This window comes from Apostichopus japonicus, chromosome 20 (assembly GCF_037975245.1).
Source record: "Apostichopus japonicus isolate 1M-3 chromosome 20, ASM3797524v1, whole genome shotgun sequence".
In the NCBI taxonomy this organism is placed as follows: domain Eukaryota; kingdom Metazoa; phylum Echinodermata; class Holothuroidea; order Aspidochirotida; family Stichopodidae; genus Apostichopus; species Apostichopus japonicus.
Genome location: NC_092580.1, coordinates 13,615,077 through 13,639,773, shown reverse-complemented (window position 1 = coordinate 13,639,773; position 24,697 = coordinate 13,615,077). Strand labels below are relative to the sequence as shown.

General features: G+C 37.1%; 1 protein-coding gene across 2 annotated transcripts; it reads left to right on the top strand.

The window, feature by feature from the left end:
* The first annotated feature begins 1,066 nt into the window (after positions 1-1,066).
* LOC139960978 (importin-9-like) lies at positions 1,067-24,281 on the top strand. Of its 2 annotated transcripts, none has more exons than XM_071959724.1 (24): positions 1,067-1,348; positions 3,312-3,470; positions 3,936-3,997; positions 4,526-4,612; positions 5,726-5,927; positions 6,346-6,521; positions 8,071-8,190; positions 9,486-9,645; positions 10,447-10,598; positions 11,050-11,148; positions 11,685-11,782; positions 12,541-12,680; positions 13,451-13,529; positions 13,927-14,155; positions 15,092-15,170; positions 15,935-16,083; positions 17,041-17,169; positions 17,581-17,856; positions 18,446-18,612; positions 19,252-19,385; positions 19,829-19,947; positions 20,423-20,528; positions 21,034-21,116; positions 21,591-24,281. In XM_071959724.1, the coding sequence occupies exons 2-24, from the start codon at positions 3,332-3,334 to the stop codon at positions 21,705-21,707; spliced, it is 3,102 nt and encodes a 1,033-aa protein (XP_071815825.1). In that variant the 5' UTR covers positions 1,067-1,348; positions 3,312-3,331; the 3' UTR covers positions 21,708-24,281. The 2 variants fall into 2 exon arrangements, with proteins under 2 accessions (XP_071815825.1, XP_071815826.1); XM_071959725.1 differs by having other exon boundaries at positions 1,070-1,214.
* The last annotated feature ends 416 nt before the right edge of the window (positions 24,282-24,697 follow it).

Here is a 24,697-nt window from a genome sequence, read left to right as displayed (position 1 = left end):
GGGTAGGTCACTTCTATCTTGACATCAACACAAACGGACATATTGTTACCATAACAGTATGCTAAATAATGATAGTAGTTATGCTGCAAGCACCACCAACAGCTTTTTTTATTATATTCACTGGCAGTACTTTGAACAACAGGAATTTAATCTCCTGGATGGTCGAATCTGCGGACTATGGGATCGGGGTTTTTCATCAGCAAAGAGGCAATGTAAGATGTTTCCACAGTGCAAGTTATTAACAAGCAAGCCATTCTGTGAATGATTGATTGTCATTGCTCATGTATGCAGGGCAAAGACATGGAGGTTTCTCAATCTTCAAATTTCTTTCCACAGGCAACACTTACCTACATTATGAGGTTCTGTGCACAGAATATAGGTTATGTAAAAACATTATAGTGATGCAATAGTTATCATGATTCAGTGCATGAAAATGCTTTCCCTTCTAACCACATCCTTTCCTTCTCCCTAGGAATGTTGTGTCTAGCAACAACATAAACCATTTGCCATTAATTTTATGAGCTGACAATTCATTAAAAAAATAAAAGTAATAACAAAATAAAGAAAAAAACATTTGCCAGTTGGCATTCTGATATATAGCACAATGATATTGCTGTGTTGTGTACTTGCATGCTTTTTGGTGAAACCTACAGTAACTTGTAAACCGAACGATGAAAATCTACATTAAAGGCATTGAAGACTCGCCCCAAACCGTGTGCGGCCATCTGAAAAAGTTAACTTTCCGTTGCTTGCTGTATGGTATGTACACTGTGCTGTGGGTATTGACCGCAACTTTATGTACTGACTGTACACTATAGTCTCATTACTGATGGTAGCAAGCTGTGTGTGTGTATTTTCTGGGATCGATTGTGGTGTCTAACACTTCTGTTACACCTCATTCGAAACTAGGTCAGATTTACCGGCATTAGACGTTTCTTTTTGCGCGAGTCTTCACATCCTTTAAATTCCATTAACCTTATAGTCACTATATGCTAGGTGTTTATCTATGTAATGGGCAATTTTTTTCTTTTGCCTCGTTGTGCCGTATATGATATTTAAAGTTTCGCGCGCTCATGCGCGATGACAAAAAATGGGCGGAGCCTCGAAGTTCTCGTCGATGTCATGGCGCGAACTGAGCACATGAATCGTGAATCTGTCTGTTTTGAACTTGTCTGTGCCAGGCCTAGCCTAGCTTCTGTGTTTTCAATTGTGTGGTACGACTATTACTCCACAACCACCCAAATATTGTATCATATTTATACCTTACGTACACATTGTTCCAACGGCAACCTAAATCGCTGTCCTAACGAACATAGACGTTGAACTTCGAGCTTCACAATCAGTGACGGTATACCTACACATGAAACTTTCAGTTACAGTCGAGTTAGACAATTCGTAAACATTAGACATAAGGTTTCATATAAAGCCTAACTGTAGGCTAGAATTAGTACAGCACTAGTAGTAGTAGTAGTAGTACTACAACTTATAAGTTAGGCTAGCTACTTGTAGTACTAGGCCTAGTAATAGTACTGTAGCCTAAGTTAGGACGAACGTAAGCATTCGACTAACAAGACTAAGAACAAAGTAGCGGTGTTCGTGATAAGCCGACTTTTTTTACACAAAAAGTCAGGTGAGTTATCACTAACTTAGGCCTAACGATAGTTCCACACTTAATGAGGGACGTGATGATAAAATTAACAATGCCTAGACCTAGGCTAGGCCTATCTACTAAATCTGACATTTCAACCAGCGGAACATTAGACCTAATGCTCGATATCACAAGCAAGAATGATTTCCCCCTCAAGCCTATATTATTTTTTTCTGTATTAGCAAGTAACTGGCCAGATGGTGCTTATGTTGTACAGTATGTACAGGAAAACCCTATAATTCCTGAATGGGTCGGGACCTTCGGATAATCAAAGATCGGATGATCAAATTTTCATCAATTAACTTTATTTCAACTGTTAGACACCTATGTAGTGCGATATGATACCTTCTACTCTTGGAAAAGAAAGAAAGAAGCTGATATCAGGTATCACAGAATAAACTGCCATAGCCGTACTGGTCACACAAGCGCCAGCCTTATTAACATTTTATTGTTGTGAATGGGTTGATCTGAAAATAACCATGCACTCTCCGTAAAGCGGTAACAATCTTGTTAAAAATAACAATCAGAAGTGGTAGGTGATAATCTATTCGAAAAGGCAATGAAAAAATGAATGAAAATAGACATACTTTGTCAAAAAAGAATTTGTAAGCTGACCATTACGGAAGTTTATGCTGTACATAAAATGAGTAGCCTAATCAATCACACTACACCTCCAGACTATTTCTAAATGAAGGGATGACCGGATCGGGAAATCGAGGCTTTGGATTAAAGGGGTTCTGATAATCAGAGTTTTACTATACTTCCAGTATTTTGTAATTGAAATGATCTTTCAGTAATAGGATTTACAGAAAATGGCTTAATAATAGCATGTACCTCATCTCCCCGTTTACCTCCCTCCCGAGCATCCTGTACAAGTGATTAGATACAGTCTTGAAAATAAACCTCTCAGTCTTCTGCTTTTATGTTACAAGTGGAACTGATCAAGACTAGCAAAACCAAGCCCACATGAAGCTATCCACTGAAAGATCAATCAACGAGTCTTGACCAAACGGGCGTTAAAAACTCAAATTTGTACAAAGAAACTAGAGAAATGGGATCAAATATAATTGCAACGACCAGGCTCATTTTTGTGTGAAAACGTAACATTTTACAGTAGACTTATCCAAATATTTAATGGGAGGTGACAGTGAATCCAGCTATTGCACAAGCTGACAAAAGAGCCATCATATTTAATGCCAAAAGATAAGCCCCATGCCCCCACCCCTTATGGAAGACCCTTCTGCAAGGCTGTGGATTGAACTCATTGTATTGCTCTTTTCAATTGGAACTATTTCTTCAAATTACAACATACCTTGGAAGGGGCCACTACGATAACTTTCTCAATGAAGAAAATATGCATAGAGGGACAGGAGGGTGGGGGTGAGGGTGGGGGTGGGGGCATAGGGAGAAGGAATGCTGATCATTTGACACATGACAAACATACTTTTCTCTCTAGCAATATTGGGGAGGGGGAACAATACCCCAGAAATTTGATAAGATCTATTATGCAATTTCCAAATGAAAATAAACACTATTGATTGGCTTGTAATGTTTATACCCAAAGGCAGACATACCTATTCAAAACCTAGAACAGAATATGTACATGCTAGAATGTATAACTTTATAGATAAATCCATCAAACTTCTTTTTTTTTCTCGTGAAGGTGAATAAAGTCGTTACAAGATGGCTGCACCTCCTCAAGTTGAGGTAGGAGCTCAGCTGAAGCAGGCTCTGTTTGATAGCCTGACCGCTACGATGTCACCTGATCAGAATGTCCGCTTACAAGGAGAGGATCAACTGAAAGTTCTGGAAGTCACTGATGGTAAAGGTTTCATAAGGCAGACTTCTCGGTTTGGAGAAAAACTTGTTTCAGTCTCAATTCTTATATTAGCTTTTTGTTTTGTTTATTGAATTGAAATGGTTCATAGGGTATTGTTTAATTTTTGTTCTCAAACAATAAGTAGTTGCACAAGGGAGGGGAGAGGTTTGGAGGACTGTAGGGTGCACCTTAAATGAGTTGAGATTGTTGTAAAACGTTGTACATTAATTGAGACAGTATCTGTACACATTGGAAAGACCACCGTAGTGATAACCATGGATTGTGCCAAAAGGAAACATAGCTAAATGATGGCCTGCAATTAGATGCACTCAGCATATCACTGATGCAAGTTTTTTGTTTACATGCACCCTATTAACAAAATAAATGTATCGGGTAAGAAAAATATAGCTTTATCTTGAATAATATAGCTCAATATTTTCTATATCATCTTATTTTTCTCGCATGTAGCCTTTGGTGTTCATTTGGCAGAATTTACCGTGGATACCAACAGTTCCCTTGCCATTAGACAGGTCAGTTTTATATTTGAAAATACCGCCGAGCTGGGGGTTGACATTTTGCAATTATTTTGACAATCATCTGTAGATTTTTCATTGAAGAAGTAAAAGATAGTGTGATGAAGTTAAGAACAATTGTCAAGATTGATTTAATCAATATATATTGACACAAAATGTTGCAGTAATTTACAGTTATGTTGACGTAACTAAATCAGCTGCCATTGTCAATATTATGTGTTTCAGACGACCACTCAACAAAGTATTTGGCACTATCTAAAAGTTTTCTTTCATCCCATTTCTGGTTGATAGCAATGGAAAGTTGGTCAGTTGTATTCTTTAAACTTAGTATAAGGGAATTAGAAGAAATACAATGTGGTAGAGAATGTAGGAATTCAAGAAAGCCATTATTGAATTTTGTGAAAATGTTAAATTCTTCAAACGTCAAAGATAACAAAAAGAAGAGGTGCACGTATGCCTCAACAAGTTTCAGTGTTGCTACCGTAAGTAAATGCATTAATTTTTTTTTTCTCCCTTTACATGAAGCTATCATCTCTGATATTGAAGCAGTATGTTGAAGCCCACTGGTGTCACCTCTCAGAGAAGTTCAGACCTCCAGAAGCAACACCAGAGGTAAATTAACAGTCATCGGGAACAATTTAAAGGCATTGAAGACTCGCCCCAAACAGTGTGCCGCCATCTTAAAAAGTTAACTTTCCGTTGCTTGCAAGTGAAGTTTTTCTCTTGTTGCTACAAAATGCAGACAGTAATGAAACATGATACCTTGTTATCTTTAGCTGGACCTGAGATGTCCATCGCTGTATTGTTTGTACACTGTGATGTGGGTATTGACCGCAGCTGTATGTACTGACTGTACACTAGTGTCTAATTACCGACGGTAGCAAGCTGTGTGTGTATTTTCTGGGATCGATGGTGGTGTCTAACACTTCTGTTACACCTCATTCGAAACTAGGTCAGATTTCCGGCATTAGAAGTTTCTTTTTAAGCGATTCTTCCCACCCTTTAAGCTCCCTTCTTGCTAAGATAAATAGGTATTACTCGAAGGTAATTTATCCACTCTAGCAGATTTCAATTTTCTATGACTGAATTTAGGAATTTGATGATACGTTGACTCTGCACAGGAGCATCCAAAGGAGGTTACGCCACAGGGACAATTATTTCAAACCCCCCCCACCCACCCACCCCCACTCCTTGATCAGGTCTAGTTGTACATTGTCATTGAAGATGGTATTTGTAGTGGTTTGATAGACCTGTCATATATGAGTTCCATGTGTGTGATCCTTTTGATGGTTATTCGTCTTCCAAATGAGCGAGACATTTATGTAGCAAGGAAACTCATGAAATGTTAATTTCTCTTTGTTCTACTCTTACAAGTTGGATATTATCAATTTAAAAGCTCTGCATGCTATTATCCTATAAAGTTCACAGCTATTGCTCAACAAGGAATTTAAGTGGGATTGGTTAGCTAAGGGTGGTGAAAAATTTGTTTGTATAGATTAATAATAATTGCATGCTATATCTTATACACCAAACATTGCACTTATGGTACAACTAGTCTCTTCCCATCAGTCCCTCACCTACCCCCTACCCTCCCCCACATCTCACATTGTTTTTATAACTATTACCCATCAAAGTATATAGATAACTTAATTTATTCAAATTAGTATTTTCAAATTTGTATTCTGCCTGAAGCAATTTGTCTGTCTGTTTCTATTTTTCGTCCAGGCTAAAGCAGCCATTCGTAACATTCTACCTGCTGGCCTGCAGGAGTCTATCAGTAAGTTACGCAGTTGCATAGCATACGCCATATCAGCGATAGCTCACTGGGATTGGCCCGAGGAGTGGCCAGAGTTATTCCAATATTTGATCCAGTTGTTAGCAGAAGGAAGTCCTCATGCAGTACATGGTGCAATGAGAGTCCTCACAGGTAGGAATGTGCAGAGTTTTTGCCTAGCTTTTTGTCCTCGCAAGTAGGATTATGCAGAATTTGCCTTACCTTCTGTCTGTTATACCATGTAAAAAAGCCAGCTAGGTATCCTAATATTTAAATTAATATGTGACAAGTGTGACAATCTACAAATGACATCCACTCGATTCTATAAATCCCACGGCCCTGTCAAAGTATTCACAAAATTAGTTAACAGATATTTAAATGCAAATCTAATCTCACCAAATATGTTGATATTCTGCATTTTTATTGAAACAAAAATCAAATATAAACTTGGAAACTAATCAACTGCAATGAAATATGTTTTTTTTCATCAAATAGCATGCTAAATTTACCAAAAGAATGAAATTCATTTTGCAAAATCCTGCATCTTCTATTCTTTGTCTGTTATGTTTAGAATTCTCTCGTGAGGTGACCGATACCCAAATGCCTCATGTAGCTCCGCTAGTGCTTCCACAGATGTACAGGATATTCATCGAGGCCAATCTCTATGGCATCCGTACTAGAGGCAGAGCTGTGGAGATATTCAACACTTGCTGTGTTCTCATACATAGCATTGATGATTTAAACAAGGTGAGTGCACAATAAACTGTGGTGCAGCTCCTTTTCTATGTTGAATTTTTTTACTACTTTTTCAGGCTTGTTATTGAAGTTGACCACAAAAAATAAGAATATTTCACAACATGGTTCACTAGCTCTGCTGAGGCAGCTGCCATGATGCAATATGTAAACATAGTGGCACTAGCTCAGCTGAGGCAGCTGCCATGATGCTTTATGTACACATGGTTGCACTAGCTCAGCTGAGGCAGCTGCCATGATGCTTTATGTAAACATGGTTGCACTTGCTTTGCAGAGGCAGCTGCCATGATGCTTTATGTAAACATGGTTGCACTAGCTCAGCTAAGGCAGCTGCCATGATGCTTTATGTAAACATGGTTGCACTAGCTCAGCTAAGGCAGCTGCCATGATGCTTAATGTAAACATGGTTGCACTAGCTCAGCTAAGGCAGCTGCCATGATGCTTTATGTAAACATGGTTGCACTAGCTCAGCTAAGGCAGCTGCCATGATGCTTTATGTAAACATGGTTGCACTAGTTCAGCTAAGGCAGCTGCCATGATGCTTTATGTAAACATGGTGGCACTAGCTCAGCCGAGGCAGCTGCCATGATGCTTTATGTAAACATGGTTGCACAAGTTCAGCTAAGGCAGCTGCCATGATGCTTTATGTGAACATGGTGGCACTAGCTCAGCTAAGGCAGCTGCCATGATGCTTTATGTAAACATGGTTGCACTAGCTCAGCTAAGGCAGCTGCCATTATGCTTAATGTAAACATGGTTGCACTAGCTCTGCTGAGGCAGCTGCCATGATGCTTTATGTAAACATGGTTGTACTAGCTCAGCTGAGGCAGCTGCTATGATGCTTCATGTAAACATGGTTGTACTAGCTCAGCCGAGGCAGCTGCCATGATGCTTTATGTAAACATGGTTGCACTAGCTCTGCTGAGGCAGCTGCCATGATGCTTTATGTAAACATGGTGGCACTAGCTCAGCTAAGGCAGCTGCCATGATGCTTTATGTAAACATGGTTGCACTAGCTCTGCTGAGGCAGATGCCATGATGCTTTATGTAAACATGGTTGCACTAGTTCAGCTAAGGCAGCTGCCATGATGCTTTATGTAAACATGGTTGCACTAGCTCAGCTGTGGCAGCTGCCATGATGCTTTATGTAAACAATGACCTATCCAAGTAGGAGTGTCTGATATTTTTAATCTAGTGAGATCTTCCAAGACAAAGTGAACAAATGACAAAGAAAAAGACTTTAACGTACAGATATGTCACAGACGAGGTAATTCAAACGCTGGTCAATGAAAAGAGTTGAACTAAACGTTGTTTTGTTTAAGTTAAATTTGTTAACTTATTGCAAGCTACAAACAGACTATCTTTCGTTGCTTCATAGTGAGAAGAATATATATTAACATAATCACATTCTTAGGCTCTCCATTGAAAATGCATAGATAGGTGCTCAATGCTCAAAGGAATGTGTGTATGATATTAAGAACGTTGCGGTCATTCTTTCTTGGTTAATAAATATAGTTTTCGTTTTATTTTCGTCTCTCATTAGGGTACAGCCAAGGACTTATTATTCCCATATCTTCCTAAGTTTGCTGAGTCATTTGTGCAGGCACTAAGTGTTGCAGATGGAGATGCATCAGACAGTGGACTGAAAACAGAGGTGATCAAGGTATGTTACCCTAGCAACAAGAGAGGATTTTTATGCCATACATCATTTAGACGATCTGAAGAGGGTAGTATTACGGAATGTACTCAATCACGTATGCATGATTTTTAATCACGGAAATGTAAGGAACACCTTTTGTATTAGACATATTTGTATGAAAAGCAAAATTGGCATTGTGTAAATCCCGGCAGTATTAGCCATTTGTATTTAATATTATAGAAGCTGTTCATTCAATAACAAAACAGATTACTCCAAAATCGACCTGAAACACACTATGTCAACCTGTGTTTGCAAGGTATTGCAACACTGCCTGCACAGTTTTCTACATTTAAATAACTCTACATCTGGTACGGCACTGTTAAAAGCCTCTCAATTAAGAATGCACGCCGATTGCCTGTAGAGCTATCCCATGCATCTGCAAATGCTGTGTTTTGTAAAACTAATGAAACTTGCCGAACGGAAAGTATACTTCCTATTTACATTAGCTGACTTTCGTTTCATGAACTGTTATATCTAGAGAGTCTAATGCCCGCCATTTTTGAGACCAAAGTCATTGTCAAATGATGCGAAAGTTAATTGCTGTATCCCGACTGAAACTGAATAACAGGTCAAAAGTATACAAACCTTGTCGATTCTGCAAGTTATCTATCACACAAAAGAAATTTATCTTGTATCTTTTCAAGTGATACTTCAAAACAGGAAGTAATTACAAACATTTGTTTATTTTAATTTAAGGAACAAAAAATGTTATTTTATCCATTTAATGTGCAAGCCATTGTAAACATTATAGAATTAAAAACTGAAGTGCTTGGTTGCTTTATTTACTGTTTTTAGCGTCTTTTCTCCTCTCCTTTGAATACCCTTGATTTATAGTCACCATATTTATAGTTTGTTGCATTTTAGTCCCGCAAACGATGTTTAGAACCTGGAGAAAATTTAGTTTCAAATCAGACATCAGCCTTTGGCCTGTAACTGCAATTTTGTTACAGGATATGTACATAGTCTAGCCTGATTTACATATAAGAGTCAGGGCTGAAGCAAGCTACAATTGGAGTTGTTACCAGCTAGACCAGCTTGGACTTGAAACTAGAAACTTGCACCAAGTCACTAATACGATGATGAGATGTGACCGTACATTTACTTTAATTAAGCTTATAGTGCAGAAGCGTAATGTTGTGTTTTATAAACCAGGTTTTGCACAAAAGCAAGAAGTTTCTTTTAGCAGTAGTGTTGGTTTAGTTAGCAGAAACTCTGTTGGCGTACAAGCAATATTGTTCTTTGGTGTTTTTCTATTCCAGGCTATAACTACGTTAGTGAAGACCTTTCCGGGTCAAATGTCAAAGTTCATGACAGAGACTCTACCTGCGATTTGGAAATGTCTGACGGACTGTGCCGATACATACGTGAAAACGGCGATTAATAACATAGAAGAGGCTGATAATGCAATCGACTCTGACGGTTAGTGACAAGTTTTACGTCTTAAAGGCAGCTGGTTTTGTTTACGACAAGATATCCGATGCATAAGTATTGCATGAGCACACGAGATAATGCTAGTCTTGGTGTTATCGATCCAACCGTCTGTTTCTAATATGAAACAGATATCAGTACCAAAAGATGTACATCCTAGTTGGGACAATTTCTTGTTAGATATATACCCTACTTACATGTCAAGCATCAAAGCATTTGTACTGATAGTAAAATAGGTATGAATTTCCTTGTTTACTATTAGCAAAAAAAGTTTGGAATTACCGAAGTCAGACACCAAAGAAAGGTGTACTTTGGTACTAGCATTAGAAAATTATCCCAACTGGCTGAGAACTAGTCTATTAATTTTCATTTCATGCTGTAGGTGGAAGCTAGATCTGTCATTGTCATCATGTGGTTTATATTTGACTGATGATAGGGGATGATATTCTGAGCATACTGGTGAAATTTGCATATCCGTTCCTACCTTTCGGTTTTCTTACACATTGACAGTTGAAGTTGTTGCTGTAATATAGAAACTTTGTGCGAAACTTTAAGCAAGCAGGTGTCAACAGTTCCAAAAATATTATGTTCAGAACATCATTGTAGTACCTGAGTGATAATTGAGTGGATCTGGTGGGTGCAATGTGCCTAGGGTTGTGCAATTTTTAGTAATTATATGCAAATGCTTTTGAAAATAAGACCTTATTTCATTACTTGATTTTATAATCAAGAACCTTCTTTTAGCCTACTAATTGTGATCCAAAAGTCTTTTTATGTTTTCTCTGCATTTAGGCGAAGTCCTTGGATTTGAGAATTTAGTGTTCAGCATATTCGACTTCATCCACGCTTTAACAGAAACAAACAAGAACAGAGCTATTGTGAAGAAACACTGTGCAGATATTTTGTATTATGTTGTATTATACATGCAAATAACAGAAGAACAGGTGAGAATCAGCCCAAGTCACTAATTGTAAAATTAATCAAAATTTGTGGAGTTTTTCAATGCCCATAGTTAGAATGGTAACAATATTACTAAACTTTCATGTGTAGTGTTTTTGACCTTTGACCCTGCTTGCTAGCTGAAACGGAGGTGGAGTGGCCAGATGAGATTTTTTGCTCTTAATGGATATAAAGTAAGTAGTACTTAAAGAAGGAAAAGCACACAGTTTATATTTTATTCTGGTCAGAACAAATAATCTTCAATGAGAGTATTTTCTAAAAGAGTTTGTATGACTATAATAATTAATGGATTAAATTATCGATTGGATTATTGATTTAAGATTGGTTGATTAAATTGAGTGGTTGATGGATTGGTTGATAAATTGACTTGGTTGATTTGTTCAAATGTTAGTTGTTTGGTTGGTTGATCATGATATTGTTTTCTTTAATTTACAGGTCAGTCTTTGGACTTCCGATCCTAATCAGTTTGTAGAAGACGAAGACGATGATACATTCTCTTATAGTGTTAGAATATCATCGCAAGACCTCTTACTGGTAAGAAACCTAGAAATCCTTTTTGCAATTGTCTATCACATTTTCAAATATGTTAAGTGTGACTATCTCGAAAACAAAGTTTCCTGTTTAGAGTTGTTGGTTCAGTAGTTTAATGCAATCACCCACTAAACAACTCAAAGGCACATTTTTTGTTTTGAAGTCTGTATAATAAGTGCAACGAACCTAAGACAATGGAAGTGCAGTTTGGTATTGTTTTCATCTGTTCTGATATCAACAACATTGCTCTAGTCCATGATTCATCCAGCCATCTGTGGGATGGTCTAAAGCAATGGACTTATCGAAAAACTATTAAATACATTTAGCAAAAGTGAAAAAATTGTCCTCCAAGAAAACTCCTTAATTGGAGCTTTTAACAAAAAGTGGGAGCTTTTAACAAATAGATGATTCTACATTGGATATCATACTTTTGTAGTCAGTCACTCTTGCAAAATCCCTGATCTGTAATAATGCATTTCAAGTTTATGGTGAAATAATATTTTAAGAAATTTAAGAAATCTGTTTGCTTCTCTTGCCAGACAATTGCTAGTGAATTCCCACAAGTCTCAGCACCTGCCCTTGTGACTATTCTCAATAAACACATCGATGAATCCAGGAGTACAAACAGTAAACACTGGTAAGATAATCACTAAGATTGAATGTTAACTTCAGTAAAAAGTGTTTTTTTTTTTTTACCATGATTTGAAACCATGCCATTGTAATGGTGTAATTACTAATGGAGACACAAAACTTAGCATCATAAGCTTGTATGATACATCTAACTAAACCCCAAACAGCTAAAAAATAGATTAATTTGTTTGGGAGATATCCTATTCAAATGTTTAGCAGCCGCCATGTTGTAAATCTTGTTCTTTGTTTTTTTTCCTTTTCAACATTTCCAAGGGTAGAATGTTAACAGTGTTGCGACCAACGTCATCATTAGGTCATGTTAGAAAGCGTCTATATGTTAGATGCTTCATGATAGAAAATAAAGAGTGTTATAAAATAGAGGAAAATGTAAGAGACTATAAGTACATGTGGCTCTATGAGGTCATGTTTTAGACTTGAATCAAGTCTTCACACTTGGGTGTGAAGGATTGTTCAGTTTGTGATATCTCCCATAATGGTGCAAGAATTATTCTCAGCTGTCCTGGGAAGTTGGTTCATGCTATTTATCCGTCTTACGCATGATCTTCCAAAAGCTGTGAATGATAGCCACATGTCTTAGTACAATCCTTCTAATTCTACATTTTGAAATGTGGGAACATTTTACTTCTGGATAGTGTCAAAATGTCTCAATGTGGAGTTTTCTGAGTCAAAGACTATATTATTATCTAAATAGACATTGTGATTTTATGTGGTAAAGTACCAGTGGAGATTTCTTCCTTTGAACAGGTGGAAGGTGCATGAATCCTGTATGCTTGCAGTTGGATCAGTCAAGAGTCTCATCATAGACAAAGCATCCAAGGGCAAGTTAGCCTTTGATGTCCAGTCGTTTTTAACAACGGTAGTACTGAATGACCTAAAAAGTGGAGGTAGGGCATCTCTTTTAATTAACATAGATATTAATATAAGTATAAATAAATAATATAAATAGTGATATTGATATAAATAAATATTAAAAGATAAACCACAATCTAACAAGTGAATCTCCTGACAACCATAGCACAAAATGGATGCCAAGGTTTTTACTCAAAGAATACCTGCTACGCACATTTTTGGGCTGCATATTGGCAACCTTAATAGCATACCCAGTGATTCATTACCTTAATTGGCATCTCAGGATCACTGACTTGGAAATTACAAGTTTTGATGTTTCTGTGGCATACTGAATCTTATTCGATGCCATAAAAGGAAACATACATTGAATTTCACTCAAGAAGACAAATACATTTCATTTGCAGTGTAGTGCTTATTTACAAAAGTGAAAAATTGGTCTCACCATAACAGTTGTGATTTGAGTTTAATTCTCATAAAATGACATGATGTTACCTGCCCCACTATTAAGAATATACTTTGCTGCATTTACCAGAGTTACAGAAACAGTTTTAATCTAAAAAGTAGTAACATGCATTTAGTTATCAATGATATGTAAAAACAAAATGCAGAATGCACTTTATCCAGTTAGAAGTATTAAATGTCAGTATTTAATATCCCAGCAACAGAACAAGCTGTAATATTTGTAAGCCAATAATTCCGTGTACCAAGTAAAATTGTAATTGTGGACTCCCAAATTGCCTTAAGTTGGAAGCTTTTATTACCTTTGTGGTACAACCTTCTGTGTCCATTCTCTTTTCCTCTTCAGTGTCACCCTTTCTATGTGGAAGGGCCCTGTGGACAGCCAGTCGTTTCTCACAGGCCATGAGTCCAGAACTAGTTCATCAGTAAGTTGAAGGCAGAATAACAACCTGAAATTGGTAGTTCAACTTTGAAGAACATAAAATTCATCTGGTTGTTCATGACAAAATGCTACAGAAGTTTGTTAAAAATATATGTAATTTCTAATGTCAGTTGTAAAAGTTTGCACATCAAACCCTGAGTGTTGTATGAAAGGTCACTCAGTGAACCATGAAATCTGCTCTGCTAAATTTGTGATTTAGGTTTGCTTTAAATCTCCAAGGAGACAAAAATTCAGAATCTGATCGACCCCTTTGCATCTTTTCTATGTTCTGATTTTTTTTGTAATGTTCTGATGACAGTAACAATTTTGACAAATGTAAAACTCATTTGAAAGGGTTGTTTGTGATATGACATCAACCGTGTAAGTATTTGTTTTACTAGATTTTTAGAGGCATCAGTCGCAGGTTTATTAGACACGCAACCCCCATCGGTGAGGATATCAGCTGTGAGGGCGGTGTTTGGTTTCTGTGAGCAGCTGAAGGTGTCTGAAAGCACTTCGATTCTTTTACCCTTCTTGGAGCCAATCCTCATCGGTCTGGTACAGCTGGCCACCCAGTATGGCCAAGACATTCTAGCACTGGTTTTAGAAACAATTGGAGTAGTCTTAACAGTAAGTTTGCATACATTGTTTATTTTTTTCCCTAGTGTTGACAAGGACTGTTTGAGTAAGAATTCCTCTCATATATTGTTGTACATTGGATCATACATTACTTTGAGATATTGATATTCTAACAAATAATATCAGTGGGTGTCAAAGAGGAAGATGAGAAGGGAAGGGGTTGGGGTGTATGTGGGGGGGCAGGGCAATATCTCTTTTCTGCTTGGTTCTTTACTACTGGAGTCTTTGATATTTGACTTAGCATGGTGAGGTCACTTGTTGCCCCTTTTAAGAGTTTTGAACTAGCAATTTGTACTCATTACCTAACTCTAACATATTTAGCAATTCAAGTCTGTTAATAACAAACACATTATATGTAATCTGTATTTTGATATGAAATTTATGAAACTCTGGCCAGTTTCCGTAGAAGTGTCATCACTACTGATGGTGACGTTTCGGCACCTATCGAGGCACAGTCAACTTTAGAGAATGGAATCGTATCTGAACTTGACTCGAAGCACCTCCAAAGAGCTACACCTTTGTTTCAATATTAAAATAACAAGCACAAAGAAAGTCGTAGAAAGAATAACTTGGGTATTCTACTTTATTCTTTTTCATATTAGACGCAAGTTTAGCAGTCGAGCTGATATATAAAGCATAAAGCCAAAGCAAAACAGTTTTAGTGGATAGTGATGATTTTGGATGTAAGCTTTGCAACTGTACATCATAATTTGACTTCAGTTTGTAAAAATGAAAAAACACCTGGACAAAGTTAATAGCACCTTTCAAGTTATTTTTCTTTGTCACAGTTGAACTCATTAAAATTGCCAGAAGTTTGCCATAACAAGTATCTAGACTACAGCTGTCTGTCTGCATGGAGTTGCCACGAATGCATTTGTTGATGAAAGTATGTTTTCGATTACAACTTTTTTACCGTTGTTTTTCTAGATTGATGAGAATTTCACTGCAACTGTTGAACCTAAAGTTGGGCCTCTTTCGATAGCTCTTTTCCTGAAGTATAGTGATGGTAAGATTATCCAATCCGTTGTGTGGAATAGTTACTTTTCTTGTCATGCCGTTTAAAGTAGCTGGTCGCATTTGAACTATAATTTCTTAAAACACTAGATAAAAACAGAAATGTTGTTAGCTATTCAATTTACTGTTATGGCAGAGAAATATTAAACCGTTAAGAAGGTTTTGCTCATGTGGTAGCTCTCCTCTGTTATTGCAGGGTACTTCATTTCAAATGAGTTTCTGCTTAAAAACTACAAGGTACTTTGAACAAAAGTAGAATTTGTTATATATATTTGGCAGGTTGTGAGGATCGAAACATAAGAAAAAGAGCATTATTTTTAATTCCTGACTTGATAATAACAAAAAAGGTACTTTGGATTGTGTATTTGATATAAGATGGTTACTTATAGGAAATCATACAAACTTGTCTTTCAAAAACTGGTTATTTTGCATGAAATTTCCAAGGGACAAGTGATACTCACTTGACGTGACATCATTGTGCTCTTATCATGGTTACAGTCTCGATGTAAGGGGATTGGGGTTTGAGAGAGGATCAGTAAAGTCGTTTGGTATTACGTTCGCAGGCTCTATCTCAAGAAGTTGATTTTTCTTAAATAAAAAGCATGGAAGTTTAACTGTATTTTTCGTCATAAAATTCTATTGGGATGGTCTTAGTTTGTTGCCTTTAGCCTCTGAACTAAACTACTGTAAGATTTACATCGTTACGATATGATAATAATAGTTAGTATGTTTGGTTGATCTTTTCTTGAATTCCAGATCCCTTGATTGCATCATTGACTCAAGATATCCTCCGCGAACTAACTTCCACCAGCGGTTGCCGAGACCAGATCCAAGCGAGGCTGCTACCAACCTTAATCAGTATTCTGAGATCCACACCAGACAAAGTTCCAATGGGTCTGCAGTCTGTAAGTGACATCAGGGCAGTGGGTGAAAATGTGACTGAGTATGAAACCTCCACAAAAAATTACCAAGATATAGATAGAAGTAAACATACTGTATAGTGAAGCATAGTTGCATTGATGTGTATGTATTTAGATCCTCCTGCAAGCAGAAACATGTGAAGAAGCCTCATTGGTTTATCAGAGCCGCAAGCTGACCGAAGTCAGTCTCTTACATTCATATTTAACGTCCATGATTATGAAGTTTCAATTGCCAACAACTCTGTAACTGGACAACATACATTAATCTTGGAGTGACTCCAACTGGGATCTTATGATTGGAAGGTACCGGCATTAACCACTGAACTAACACTCCATAGATCTCCATTGTTCTACAAGTAAATGTTTAGAATTGCCCGTTTTAAATTTCAGTGCTTTTTTAACATTACTCTTGTATTCTCTCTCTAATATTAAGCAAGGTGCCATTTATTGCTATTTATGAGTTTCCACTGTCTTTAAGCAGAAAACCATTCCTATAAATTGTATTTATTGGCCCATAAAGATTTAATTACCCTGCTATTTGCCGTTTGCAGAAACTGCATTTTACAACTTTTCTCTTAGTTTTGCCTGGGGCAGAAGAGCCGGGGAGGGGGGGGGGAGATGGAGAGTAGGAGAATTGGGATTAATTTGTGATTTTAAAGCTCAAATTCCTGCCATGAAAATACATTCACATGTGCGTATTTGATAGGATCTGATGTCTGGACTACACTTTTACAACAAAAAAACTTGCTAATGAAAACAACATTGTGTTTGTAACGGAATGATTGATTGGTCAAAATGAGAAAGACTAATAGATGCATCGATGAATGGTCCAAATTGAAGAGACTTGCTCTTCCCGTCTGTAAATTCTTGATAATTAAATTTCTGCTTAAAAACAAGACTGATCTCAAGGCCCTCTTTCCACTTACATCTTTTTCATGATAGGCCGCCTTGGATGTTATATGCACCACCATCAGATGCAATCCTGTGCCTCTTCCAGATGCTTTCCTCAACGATGCCTTCCCTGTTGTTGTACAATGTGTCATGAATTCAGACGACAATGCAGTCATGCAGGTATTGATACATGTCAAAGATGGTAACATTTTAGATATCATATTTCTATACGCTATAAGAAAGGAGCCAGATTGATGGTGCAGTCTCCATGTCCCAGGTTTACTTTGACAAATGGACGGGAGAGCGTCTACACACACATAACTACGTTAGATTAGGCAGCCTTCTTTGAATTATATTAAGTGCAACAATATGTAGCTCAGTTAAGTACAAGTTCAGCAGCCATTTTAAAAGAAACTAACATAGCAGATCAGTCATGCAGCTTGAGACACAATAAGCAAAGATGGCTGTAATAAGGATTGTAGGCTGGGGTAAAGTTTCATAGTTCAGCACAAGTTTTTGTTTGTATAGTTCAAGAGAACTGTTTCGAAACTTCATGACTCACAATGTGATTATATCTGTGTTTAACATCAGAGCGGTGGAGAGTGTGTCAGGGCCTTCATATCAGTCTCTTACGATCAGCTAGCGAACTGGAAAGATGGATCCGGTAACGGCGGTCTCAAGTACACAGTACAGGTGATTTCAAAGCTGCTAGATCCCTCAAACCCAGAGTACGCTGCTGCATTTATTGGGAGATTGGTAGCCATTTTGATCTCCAAGGCTGGGAGTGTACTCGGAGAGGACATTGAGATGATGTTGAGGATGGTGTTGAGTAAGATGCAGCAGTCAGAGACAATGAGCGTGATGCAGGTAAGAATAGGCTAGAGGTGGGTGCAAGGTCTTTGTATATTAAATCCTAACGCAGCATGTAGTTTATGGGCTAGAGGTGGGTGCAAGGTCTTTGTATATTAAATCCTCTCGCAGCATGTATTTTATGGGCTAGAGGTGGGTGCAAGGTCTTTGTATGGGAAATCCACTCGCAGCATGTAGTTTATGGGCTAGAGGTGGGTGCAAGGTCTTTGTATGGTAAAACCTCTGGAAGCATGTAGTGCAAAGTATTGGAAATTGATTTTCTCCTAATGTTCGACGAAAATAATGTAAAGATAAAGAACCTCTAATTAATTGCTGTTATTCTCTGAATATGTATGGAAGAAGAGCCTACTTGATATATGATGGAATTAATTCATGATCATCACACTCTACATCAGCTTGCAACTTGCAACCGTTGGAAACGATCCCTCAACTAAAACAGAACCACCATGTAAAAATGCTAGAAAGAGATTGGTGAGAAAGAATCAGTAATACTATTCAACTATCATTCAATTTTCTAATGTCCATGCATCACTTACCTCATTCATTAATAATACGATTTTACATTCTTTCACCCACCTCTCTCTAGTCCCTCATCATGGTGTATGCTCACCTTATGCACTCCCAAATCAGTGCAGTCTTGGAGTTCCTCTACAGCGTTCCTGGACCGACGGGGAAGCCAGCCTTAGAGTTTGTTCTTGTTGAGTGGGTATCCAGACATGTTATCTTTTACGGAGCTTACGATAGCAAAGTCAGGTAAGCCTACCCTGTCATGTCACTTAATATACATAATTATTACCTATACTGTAATGGTACAGTCCGAGTGATATTTAACGGATATGCAGATCTATGCACGTGTGTGCTGAAAAAACAGATATGAAAAGATGGCCTAATGAAGTATGCACATCAACTGAAAACCTCTCTCCACAATCTTTTCTATCCTGGACAATCGACACCGTAGGAGTAGTCTCTTCAGGACAGAACACTACGTTCCAATTTCCATTTTATTTCTGTCCTCTTCAATTTTCCCATCATCCTTTTTCCTTCAAACATATTAAGAGTAAACCGAATTGTTGTTATATATGACAGAACTTAACGTTCTTATATTATCATCTGGTTTGAAGTAGTTTTTGTACTTCAAAGTTTTAGGGAAAGGAAAGTCACAATTTTTGTGACCTGACGATTTCAAGTCCAGTGCTCTAACAACTGAGCTATCTTGTCCTTAGTTTATGGCAATAAACATTTAGCCGTTTCTTTGCTCGGGGTGGCAGTCCGAAGCCGGAGAAAAATAAAACTTTGCAGTTGCTGAGGGAATTTTATGTGGCCAGAGAAGTGAATAGATTTGTTATTGAGTTGTTGTCAGGTCATTCCTTTCTCATAATTTGTTCCGTGCAGTATAACAGCCCTCTCCAAACTCCTACAACACAGTATTGCAACGAGTGATAACAGGTTGGATGGTATTGAGGTCAAAGGTGATCAGGTCTTCAACGAGAATGAAGGAATCAGAACTAGGTCAAAAGCTGCCAACAGTGAGTTTGTCTCGCATCTCTTTGTTTTTCCTTGTATATCTGTGACAAAATATAACAGTGCTCAGTTATATAAAAGAAAGCAATAGCAGTATTCTGCCATATAAAGGTACATTCTCATGTAGAAATGTCACCTAGGTTTCAACTTTGATTAGCTAGGGTGAACGAAAGTTTGAATTTTGAAATTATAAAAGAGAAAAAAGAGGAAAAGGGTAACACTAAATTGTGCATTGTACATGTTCATTACTAATGTACACATTACATTAATCTGATGGTCGTTAACGTTGTTGGTCTAATGTTTAGTCTTTTAATCTCTTAGAAATGCAGATTACATCAATCTGTGCAGTTTTCACTTTTTAAACAATATGGAGAAGCTAAAAGCTAACATATGAAGTTAATGTTTCAAACATTATGTTAACTGCTATCTCTTTCGGTCATACTCTCAGTGCCTGAGCATTGGACGATGATACCAATAGCTGTCAAGATATACAAGCTACTAATCAATGACCTGTCAATCGCCATGGAAACGACAACCTCAAAACAAGCATCTGCTGGAGATCTGGAGGTAATTATTATTTTATGTTGGTATCGAAACTAAATTAATACCTGGAAGTTGACTTGACAGATATCCTGTATGAAACATACACTAATAGTTTATAGAAAATTAATGTTTAAGTCACAAGCCTTGAGTGCTTTGACAGCTGCGTGACATTTCAATCATGTCACATCTTCAAGACCATAAGAGGAAAGTCAGCTAATTACCATAATGACATTCTGACCTTTCACTACGAGCAATTTCCTGCGGTAATGAACAAGAGATTATGTGGCAAGTACATGTCACGTGGCAGGTACAAGTAACCAAACAACCAATTAGCAGCAATATATGGACTTGAAATGCCATATGGATTTTGTCTTCCCAAAAAGTGTCTATGTTGCTCCCAACAGAAAAAATGGATTACAGTACATGTGTTTGTAGAATTTATATATTTTTTTAATTTGATCATTCCTTGATCCGGCCCTCAAATTTGTGTTTTATGCAGGATGACGGCTGGGAAGATGAAGATGATGATATCGAAGATGAGGATGAAGTTTCCAATGACAACGGACTACAGTTACCAGAATTTGCACTAGCATCGGAATATCCAGGTATCACATTGTGTAAATCAACATGTATTTCTAAATTGCACACTGCGGCTAATCACAAACTTGTAGATACCATCATATTACTTGAGTCTCCTACTGTAGCACAAAACTCTGTACACACAAAACAGTACACACAAAACAGTAGCACAAAACTCTGTTAAAACTTCAGCTAGGCACACTATGACCCTTTAAAACTCTGAAAGTTTGCCGAGGTAACCCGGCTCAGTGCTAAATAATACAAGAGCCCTGGTTCTGCTCAAATCAGTTCTGGTGCCATGCTTTGATATATTGATATGCATAAATCTCAATGCAGAAGTAAACAGTCATTGGTTACTATGGTTGGGCCCCCCCCCCTGCAGGGGTGAAACACCTTGAAAACTGTGGGAAAGCACTGCATGTAAAGTACCCCTATGTATATATGTGTGTGGATGTATGTACGCATATGTATATGTGTGGATGTATGTATGTGTGAATATATGTTTATTTACTGTAAGTTGTTTTCTTGAAGGTTATGACTTTGCTGGATTGGAGGATGAAGAAGATGATGATCCAGATGCCCTTCAAGATCCTCTTTTTGAGCTGGACGTTCAGGTAAGCAATAGTTGGGGAATATTCTCCTTCTTTCTTCCGCCAAGTTTGTTGCAGTCTTTTGTCAAAGGTAGCAAAGCTATCTTTTATAATGTTACTAATAAATATAGGCCCGGGTAAGCATTCAGTAGAAGTGAACAGTAGGATGGAACATGAGGGTTGAACATCTAACACAAAGTGCTGGCAAACATTCACACTGTACTATATGAAATAATGATTCATTCCCTCAATCATGAATTACAGTTGCTGTGGAGCAAGCTGAATGAATAATAATATGTATTATATCTCGAGATAACACAACCATTGCATCAACATACTCAAAGCCCAAAATCAAGGAAATCTGTTCTGGTAGAGTTTCTTTCATTTGAATCTTTTTGTAACTGGCAATCCCCTGGTTTGTGGTTTCTTTAAAAAATAGACAGGGAGGGTTTATATGGTTTTCTTAATTTTAAAGTCTCCCTTATGATTTCCATGCAGGCTTACTTGACCCATTTCCTGCAGGAGTTATCTCGTCACCCATATCATTCGGAATTTCAGAAACATCTTAATCCCATGGAGATGGAAGTGCTTAAATGTATTGGAATACCTGGATAGAGGATTTCTTCGCATATGGCTAGGCTGTGTATCCTAACAGTATGAAGTTACTAAAGATTTTAAGCCAGTAATAATCACTAAAGAGTAAATGAGACCTACGAATAAGTTAGGAATCTCAAAGGGCAACCTGCAGTAGAGTTTTACTACTTTTATGGGAACTGAATTGAACATTCTTGCCATTATTTGGCATAAAACTAAGAGGATATGCATATTTATTTGCTTTGCCCCATGCTCTTTAGATGAAGAATGGTGAACAGTGTATTTACCCAGCCTATGTATGGTGTAGCCTACGTATGGTTTATGTGTTATTGGTATGTTTATATGGATGTTACCTGAAAACTCAAAAATTGTAGGTTGAGCAAATAAGCAGCACCATGTTTGGCTATTTATAATACACAATATTAAAACCATGTGAATTACAAATTAATATTCTCTTACAATTGACACTAAATAACACTATAGACAAGCAAGACCCGACCAGAGAAGAAGCTGAAAATCTTCTCCGTTCATTGCCGTGGAAATGAGTAATTACTCTAGGATTATAGGGTTTACAACCTCAGTGATGTAACAACCAGGCTTTTTTCATATCTCTGATTTGATGGCAAAATATTTGCCAGAAATAATGTCTGTTGCTATGGTAATTGAATCACATACATTTCGAAAGGGATGAGTCTTAAAGGCATTGAAGACTTGCCCCAAACCGCGTGCCGCGCTCTGAAAAAGTTAACTTTCCGTTGCTTGCAAATGACGTTTTTTTCTTGTCGCTACAAAATGCAGACAGTAATGAAACGTGATACCTTGTTATCTTTTATCTAGACCTGAGATGTCCACGCTGCTATGTAAACTGTGTTGTGGGTATTGACCGTAGCTGTATATGTATTGACTGTACACTAGTGTCTAATGGATCTGGGATCGATGGTGGTGTCTAACAGTTCTGTTACACCTCATTCGAAACTAGGTCAGATTACCGGCATGAGACGTTTCTTTGTGCGCGAGTCTTCACACCCTTTAAGTTCATGTTACCAAGTACTATTCCTAAAGTTCTAACAGCAACAAATTTGGTTATTTCAACAGCATGTACGTATGAAAACTGTCTCCATATTTGATTTAAGAGAACATACATAACTGTATCAGAAACAAACAAATAGAAATGGATTAAGAGATAGATTAAGATTATAGGAAAGTGAAAACCTCTCTTTGGAGTAGTTTATATAGGCCAGGATTACATTAGTTTAATGCGAGATGTGAAGGGTAAAACATTGGAAAGTGCAATGCATCATGTGACTGTGGCATTGGTGTAGCCAGCTAGCTGATAGCATTCTTAGAAGGATAATTGAAAAACTCTTGTTAAGAATACATTTAGTTAACCAAAGAAGTTAACAAAGGAGAGTGTAAGAAAACGTTGTGGTAGGGTTACTCTGCGCAGTTGTTACAAATTATCTGAATGAGTATTCAGTTGTTATAATATTGCAAAATGTTCTACAGTAATGTCAAAGAGGAGTGTAAAAAGTTTGGTTTTAATAACATTATTATGTTATAAAATAACCATCTCAAAGCATTATGAAATATGTTACGACAACATCATCATTAACTGTTCCCAAATTCAGTTGTGAAAAAATTCATCACAACAGTGTTGAAACATTATATAGTATATTAACTGGCTTGTCATGACATGTTCCTCCAATATATTTAGATCTGAGTATCTTCAAATTCACACTTCAACTTCATGTGGACTTTTGATGTTGCTTAAATTTCAGAGAAAGAAAGTTTGGATAATATTGCAAGTCTTGTACAACATCAGAAACTTTCCTTAAAAAAAACTCATTCAAAGGAAACCTTCTATGAAAAGCCAAGTGTGGTGTCAATCAGGAAACCTTGAAATCAATTGTCTTTGATGTCATACGAACACAGAGGAAGCTCAAAACACTGAAAGAGGTTACTCTTTAGTGATATGACGTTAAGATGTAAAATAATTCCAGATCAGAAATAATAATTTAATTTAAATTATGATCGTTTCCTTGCAATAGGATAATGATATAGATATTAAAATGTAATAATGAACATAGCTATGTAACGTTGGTATCCATTTTGCATGGTTTTTTTATTCGCTGATCTTTAAGATGACAATTATGACAATGGTGAGGATGACAATGGAAAATTGGATAAAGACATAAAACATATATCTTTGCCACTAATTGCCTGTTTTGTGAACTTTTGAGTAATAATGGTTATCTCTATAGTAGTTCAGCATATTTGATTATCAGCCCGGTCCTCACAAACTCTCAACCAATATCATGCAGTTTCACAGAACTTGAGGGGGTTTCAAGTTTGATTACCACCAAAATCATAGCTAGTATTATTTAAAAAGGATTGTTTAAATATAGACAACCGTTACTAGGAATTATTCCATTGTTTTATTTCCAATATTCAATAAAACAATACAATAGCATTGTATTGCACATCTATAATATTTATCTCATAACATAAACTGCTTCTGTGCAAATTGGTAATGTTAATTGCTCTTGCTGGCTATGAGAGAAATATAAAAAAAATAATAATAATAAACACACTCAGTTTGTTCTTGTGAAATACTTTTCTCAGTGTATATGTACATGTAATTTAAGCTACATCAAAGCTACATCAAACATGATTATGTTACATTTTGCCTGCTTTCGACTAAATTCCGCCCCAGTGGGGTGGAGGGGTGCTTTTAGTTCAATAAGAAACCTTTTCCATGTTATGTTCAGAATTTTATCAACAAGATTCAGAAGGCAACTTACACACAAGTTTATGTTGTGCTCACACATACTCTTGTGGGTCCTAACATATCTGGCACAACGAAAACAACCAGTCATGTAAACGATGTTTGTTAATCGACATGGTAACACTTTGTTTCGTTGTTTTAACAGTTGGGGTTTTTGAAATTGATGTGACTGAGGGCGCAATCAATGAAAAATTCAAGTGATTAGATTTGCGAAACTGGCTGTTAG

Excerpts from the sequence above, each read along its gene's own strand:
- LOC139960978 (XM_071959724.1), top strand. The coding sequence starts at position 3,332 with ATGGCTGCACCTCCTCAAGTTGAGGTAGGAGCTCAGCTGAAGCAGGCT. Across the intron at positions 12,681-13,450 it reads GAATGACCTAAAAAGTGGAG|TGTCACCCTTTCTATGTGGA; the intron begins GTAGGGCATCTC and ends TTTCCTCTTCAG. Across the intron at positions 14,156-15,091 it reads CAATTGGAGTAGTCTTAACA|ATTGATGAGAATTTCACTGC; the intron begins GTAAGTTTGCAT and ends TTGTTTTTCTAG.